Genomic DNA, 7,528 nt, shown 5'->3' with positions numbered 1-7,528 from the left:
CTTACTTTGGAGATGCTTCATCGGCTAAAATTCCTCCTTCAAGAGCCAAGTGCCTCCTGTTTGACAATTCCTATGCTAGGGGGGACATTCTAATTTAGAATTAATTGATTTTACATGCTATATGGAATATTGCATAATTTTTTTTGTACACACACACACACACACACACACACACATGCATGCACACACGCATGTGTGGTTGGCATTTGGAAGGGCATCCAGCTGTAAAAACCATGCCAAAACTGACCTCGCCTGTGTTGGTACCACATAAAAAGCACTCAGTCCACTCTGTGGGGTGGTTGGTTTTAGGAAGGGCATCCAGCCGTAAAACCATGCCAAAACAGACACAGAAGCCTGGTGTAGTCTTCTACCTGGCTGGCTCCTGTCAAACTGTCCAACCCATGCCAGCATGGAAGGTAGATGTTAAATGATGATGATGTTATAATATGAGATCTACCTTCTCATTGTGGTTGAGTACTTCACAGACACTTGTACACTTAATATCATCTTTAGACAGAATTGATGTGACCAGGCTGGTCCTTACCATGCCTCTCCCTTGTTCATCACTTACCACATTCATCTCTACCTCCATTTTTAACCATCTGTTACTCACCCTTAAAACTTTTATGAAAGTATCCACTTTCTCTTTCTCTCCCATGACCCACTGTCTGTTGCCTCTCATATGTTCACCCTCTTGTACTTTGAGAGGTTGCTCTGACACACTATCATTACCTTCTGTTTCTTTCCCCAACTACTCCCTTGGCTAGTATAGGATAGCCATGTAGCTCCTCTATAGCAAAACACCTGTGCTTGTCCCTCTATCATACTTTAGCCTTTTAACATCTGGCATAAAGCAGTCTTCCTTTCTCAGATACTCTCCACTTAGTAGTAGGAGTGTTTTCCCTGTTCTTTTGTCTTGTAAGTTACAGGGCAACCTCATGAGTGCCTGTGGCATGAAGAAAAAGCACCCAGTACACTTTGTAAAATGCTGAGGTGAAGCTGGATGGCTGAAGAGCCAGAGCTCGCATTTGGAACTATTAACGCCAAGGCCTCTACGACCAAGTTTCTCAATCATTGTCCTCGCAGTTGCAAGGGCCTTGTCAGGAGGCCACCTCCAAACAAGCATCATCAAGATACCAGACATTCAAATCCAGGTCAGAAACCATGGCAAAACTAGCATTGGAGCTTAATGTGGCCTTGTAACTCACCAGATCCTATCAAACTATCCAACCCATGCCAGCATGGAAAGTGGATGTTAAATGATCATGATGGACTTGCACAGAGTTTCTGTTTGCCCAGTTGCACTGGGCCTGGGTTGACTTGATGCTTTGGTAGATTGTACTTGTGCTACTGGTATGCTATGGGATCAAGCTTGGGACCTCTTTTATGATTGCAAAACAAACTTCTTGACCAATGCCCTGTCTATGCCCACCTTCAAACACATTAAAAGTGCAAATGTGGCTCTGATTGCAGAAGCTGGATGAAGTTGAAATTGCAATCTTTTGTTGTTGGAGCAGCATAAGAATGATATGATCATATTGAATACATGTATGATATAATGTTGAATAATTTAAACTGCCAAGAGACCAAAGAAAATTTTTTTTCTTTTTAGATACTAGAAGTTTAAAAGTCTCATGTCTTGAAAAAAAGTTAAAATGATTATGAAATGAAGTGTATAATCTAATTCTATAATATTAAAGCAATAAATTTATATAATAGTTTGTTGGTTTAGTCTGAACTAAATTTATCTGTTAAAGCCATTGTGTATAACAGATTGACATCTACAGAAGTGGGTGAGTAATTTGTTGATATTGTTTCTGTGGAACTTCCTGAAGGTTGATTTCCAAAAGTGGGTGCAGTCTGCACTTTCCATTCAGAATAAAGTCAGTACTGTATTCAGTATTGTGTGTGTGTATATATATGTAATGAAAAATATTTCCTATTTACTCAGGAAAGAAGATAAGTGTCATAACAACCTCCCATCATTATTTTATCTAATGCCTACATTGTCAATATAACTTACTACAAGATCATCATCATCGTCGTTTAACGTCCGCTTTCCATGCTAGCATAGGTTGGACGATTTGACTGAGGACTGGTGAACCAGATGGCTACAGCAGGCTCCAATCTGATTTGGCAGAGTTTCTACAGCTGGATGCCCTTCCTAACGCCAACCACTCTGAGAGTGTAGTGGGTGCTTTTATGTGTCACCTGCACGAACGCCAGTCAGGCAGTACTGGCAACGGCCACGCTCAAAATGGTGTATTTTATGTGCCACCCGCACAAGAGCCAGTCCAGGGGCACTGGCAACGATCTCGCTCAAAAATCCTACGAAGGCCAGTCAGGCGGTACTGGCAACGGCCACGCTCAAAAGTGTGTATTTTATGTGCCACCCGCACAAGAGCCAGTCCAGGGTCACTTCAGAATAGTCATATTTCCATACTTGATGGTATTTGATTCTCCTTACTGCATTCTCTCTCTCTTCAATACCAGCAGACATGTAGCTGCTATTTGTGTCTGTTCCCTTCAGCTCCCCTCTTTATTGACGTCCATCATTCTCTTATCATTACCATTTCATTATTCATCACTCACACTCTCTCATATCAGTGAGCATTTCCTTTCATTCTGCTAACCATCATTACGTAAATCCCTGGGCTCCCATAATTGGCACCTGTCTTACTGTTTCACCATCAGCCATTTCTGTGAATATCCATCATTTAGTCTCTCTTTCACTAGCCTTTTGCAATGACTTTCTCTCATTATTGAGATCCTAAAACCAAGGTGTCACATATAAAGTATTGATGTGGGTGCTGGTGCCATGTAAAAGACACTGGTGATGGTGCCATGTAAAAAGCACTCGGCACACACTGTGGAGTGGTTACTGCTAGGAAGGGCACCTAGCTGTGGAAAGCTAAGCCAAAACAGACTATGGAAACCTGGTGTGGTCCCTGGCCTTACTAGTTCCTGTCAAGCCATCCAACCCATGCCAGCATGGAAAACAGGCTTTAGATATTGATGATGATGGTGGTGAGGATACCATACCATTACTGTCCCTTTTCTTCATATCTAATATTATCTTTCCCATTTCTCTCTTCTTCCATATGATTGCCCCAGTCACTCTGTCACCATCATCATACTTTTGCTTTTCTCCCCTCCTCCCTAGTTCATCTTCTGTATTTACTCTCTGTCCTACCCAATCTTTTGGTCATATTGCCCTGAACAACATATAATTGGTAGGACCCTCTTTTGCTTTGTAGAATACAAAGCAACTTCACTAGTACTGCTGTCAAGATAAAATCCACCCCAGTACACTCGGTAAGATGGTTGCCAAATGAGTAGAGACAATGCAGGTTAAAATTAGCCAAGTTCTCAAATCACATCCTGTCATGTCAGGAAAGGAAATAAACGTTACACAATGTAGTACTATATTCTTGTAAAAAAAGAATGAGCTGGTCAAGGCTGGAATTGGAATAGTCTTGATCCTAGGTTTGTTCAATCAGGATTGACCTGATTTAAATAACAGCATTACACTATATTGAATTACTGTATATATACTGCACTAAACTACTCTATGCTTTATACACATCATCTCTGGTTTATCATGCCTCAGTATTTCATCTAACTTATCTAACTTTATGATTCTTTAAAACAGTTGTTCTGAACCAGGGCCCATATAAGATTTTTGGGGTCCACATAACAAAATAGTAAATTGAGGATTCACAATAATATTTTAAGGGCCTCTGAAAAATTTTGCTTAGATGTATGTATTGGTATGCTTTGCAAGAAATTGATTTCTTTAACATTTTACATGGTTCAACCTTCATAAGTTAATGGATGAAAAACGAAATAAGAATTTTGAAAGAAGTTTCTATAAAACTAGTTTCGAAACCTCAAATGACTATGGTGGTCCACCAGAATAAAATAGTAACCAAAGGGGTCCATAGATAAGGAATGGTTGAGAACCCCTGCTTTAAAACTATGAAGAAAAAGAAACCCATAAATAATCCTACCTTCTTTTACTGATTCTTTTAACACTAAAGCAATTATCCTTGTATAACTTGCTAAATCTTGTATTTCATTGATTTTTCTCTTGGTAGTTAGTATTGGAGGGAACAGTATTATTAGCAAAAGTATTTTGAAGCTGATTTGTTCAAATTTCAGGCAAGGAGTACTACATAAACCTTTGTACTAAAAAAAGTCAATGGTACCGTCCCACAAAGCCAGCTGAAGAAACTGAAGAGGTAGTACAATGTTCACACCTGTTAGTCAAACACAAAGATTGTCGTCGACCATCTTCATGGAGACAAGAGAAGATAGAAAGAACCAAAGAAGAGGCAATAACTATACTTAAAGGTAAGCATCTGTTGATTTACCATTGTAGCCAAATAGATTGTTGTTTATCTAAAAACGGCCCTGGTTAAGACATAACCAAAAGTGCACCTCTCATGACTATCTCATTTTTGTTCAGGTATTTAGGGCTACATTCAGCTTACTACATTTTTTTAAAGATGCTAGAGAGTAGTTTGAGGGAGATTTAGCTGCTATTTCCCTCTGATTGATTGACAATGTGACAGCTCCTTTGTTGATCAGAATGCAATCAGATTGTTTATTGAAGTAAAGAAATTTATGGAGTACAAGTTTATAAAAACATCTGGTTATTTTACATTCACTTTCCATGTTGACGTGGGTTGGAGGGGGATGTTGTAGTCCAAGTCATTTTTTATTTGGAGTTATTGTTTCCATGGATTGGTCACAGAATTATGTCTCACTCATGTTCCAGCTTTGGTTGTGTGTCTATGACTGAATAATTTCCCTAAATTGACTACTTGGAATGCATTTTATTGTTGCATCATCACTAGAGATGTCATATCTCTTGCAAGACAAGTCCTCTCTATGTTGTCTCCATTCTTTCAAAACAAACATGATTAACCGTTTAGTATTCAGATTACTCTGTCAAATGTAATGCTTTTTTATTCATATTGCTTTGGATTAATCATGTATTATCTCATTGCTATGAGATTTCAATGATGTGATTGTATATTTCTAGAATGACATAGTTGGATAGGTGTGAGAGGTTGGATCTGGCCAGTTTGAACATAAAACAGAATATTTGGGCTGGATACGGCCAGTTTAAATGCTTAAAGGGTTAAGGGTATGAAAAGCAGAGTGATGACTAAAGGGTGAATAGATGAGTGATGACCAAGAGAATGAGGGGAGAGAAGGAGGAGTAATGGAAGAAACCGTGATGGGTACATGTTAATTGTTGGTAAGGAGATTGAATGAGAAACATTATGAACAGCTTGATGGAGGTAGCAGTAATGATGAATGATAACTAGCAGTAAAGACGAGTATTGGTGAGAGATAGTTTGTTCTAAAGAAGGGCGGGTGATGGTAGTGGTAACTGAGTATGGTCAGATTTGATGCCAAACTTTGTTACTTAGGCAATGATGTGGAAGATAGCTAGTGATAAAAGGTAATGGAGGAATTAAATGTGAAAAGATCTAATGTAATTTTCTGGTACTCAGTTGTGTAAATAGAGAAGTGGATGATTGATAGATAAGGGCTTAATGAAGAGGGTAGTAGGTGGAGATTTAACAAGAGTAGAATAGGGAAGAGACTCAATGTAGTTATACTGTACATTCCAACCTCCTATCACCACCACCACCAGTTTAACAACTGTTTTTGCTGGTGGCAAATCCGGGAAAGCTGTTGGATTTGTCATGTTAGTCTGAGTAAGAGGTTAAGTTGAAAGAGCAGCTAAGTATTAAAGGCATCAACTAATGTAAGTGGGAGAAAGACGGTTGGCATGTGATCTTAATAGACAATAAGTGGTTACTGATTGCTGGTAAGTGCTGTGGGTGGAGGGCACTCGTTGAAGATTAAAGAAAATATATTCCTTACAGAAGAAACAACAAAAGCTAAGACAAATGGTGATATACCGTATAGCAAACTTGCCAAATGTATTTCATTAGAATTACTCTGTATGTATTATAATGCAGATTTAAAATAATTCATAAAACATTTAACACGAGAAGGATATGGTTGAGTTTGGGTGAAGTATTTCGACTGAGTTGCAACTAACTGATCCAATAGGGTACTAGACGTTGATTGGTCAGTTATATCTGATTGCAATATTATAGCCAAAGAACTTTCACCCTTGGGAGCTCAGTCTATTGGAGCTGTTAACAAGACTAGTTCACCATTGTAAGCAGCAGGAACACTGCAATTATCTTGTTAACTTGTGGTAATGCAAAGTTCATTGAACCTGGAGATAATAATTAGAAGCTTCTCCTGTGTTCCACCTCAGAGCAAAGTTTTCCTGACTGGCTCTGTTGGTTTGCTATTAGATCCAGGTTTCGATTCTAATCAGGGGTAGTTTGTAATGACTAATATGCTAAAGTTCATTTCATCTTAAACTTATTTAACACACGTATCCATCACTCTAGATATCTAGCTAAACTATTAGGGCCTTCACAATAATTTTTTTTTCCTCAATTGATTTCCTTGTCACACTTTATCATCAGATTTTAGCCTGTACTATTTTATTTTGAATGGTCACCTAGCTTATTTATATACATTCTGTTTCTTTTCTTCTATTTTTTTCAAGGTTATTTGGAACAAATTGAATCAGGTGAGGCTGGTTTTTCTGAGTTGGCATCTCAGTACAGTGACTGCAGTTCTGCCAGGAACAAAGGTGACTTGGGTTTGTTTGGTCGAGGACAGATGCAGAAACCATTTGAGGATGCTGCTTTTAGTTTGGAAGTAGGAGAATTGAGTGACATTGTTTCAACTGATTCAGGTTACCACATCATTTTGAGAACAGCATAAAGTATTTTTATGGACATTAAAAGATAACAATCTTTAATTTTAGAAACTATTAATGATGTGAAAGGCGTGATCATGTTTAATTCAGAACAAGAAGCCTAACTCCTCTTAAATTTGTTCCTTTTCTGATACCAGTTTCAATGGTAATGGCCCCTTCTGCTACTTTCCAATCTCATCTCTCCTTTTCTCCTCTTCCTTCCCACCCATTCTTTAAGGTATAGATGGATTTTTTTTTTTGTCTTGAAACTCTACCAGTCATTCCATTTTATCAGAAGAGAAATATAAATGCATTTAAAAGAAGAAACATTCTGCTTTTGCCGAATAAAAGTTTAAAATGCTTTTTATCCTTTGCATTTGCTCAAAGGATAACCCTGTTTACAGGTAGAATTTTGTTTCTTATGACTGTTAAAATAAATTCTAATCAAAATTATTTCTTGCTTTTTATTATTATTATTATTATTATTATTATTATTATTATTATTATTTTTATTATTATTATTATTTTTTTTTATTATTAAGGTGGTAAGTTGGCAGACAAAAATGCTTTGCAACATTTTGTCCTTCTTTACGTTCTGAGTTCAAATCCTGACAGTCACCTTTGTCTTTAATTTTTTTTTTGGGGGGGTTCAATAAAGTAAGTACCAGTCAAGTGCTGGGGTCAATGTAATTGACTTACCCCACTCCTCTCAAAACTGCTGCCCTT

General features: G+C 37.8%; 1 protein-coding gene across 1 annotated transcript in view; it reads left to right on the top strand.

Annotated features, from left to right (window-relative positions):
• The window catches only part of LOC106869321 (peptidyl-prolyl cis-trans isomerase NIMA-interacting 1), a 10,799-nt gene extending 3,544 nt beyond the window's left edge, over positions 1 to 7,255 (top strand). Inside the window, exons 2-3 of the mRNA XM_014915023.2 lie at positions 4,162 to 4,353; positions 6,608 to 7,255. Of these exons, the coding sequence (XP_014770509.1) occupies positions 4,162 to 4,353; positions 6,608 to 6,828 (413 nt within the window). The 3' untranslated portion in view covers positions 6,829 to 7,255. The remainder of the gene's footprint in view (positions 1 to 4,161; positions 4,354 to 6,607) is intronic.
• Positions 7,256 to 7,528: the final 273 nt, after the last annotated feature.

This window comes from Octopus bimaculoides, chromosome 1, assembly GCF_001194135.2.
Source record: "Octopus bimaculoides isolate UCB-OBI-ISO-001 chromosome 1, ASM119413v2, whole genome shotgun sequence".
In the NCBI taxonomy this organism is placed as follows: Eukaryota; Metazoa; Mollusca; class Cephalopoda; order Octopoda; family Octopodidae; genus Octopus; species Octopus bimaculoides.
The sequence above is the reverse complement of the archived record's forward strand: the minus strand, read 5'-3'. Positions and strand labels throughout refer to the sequence as shown.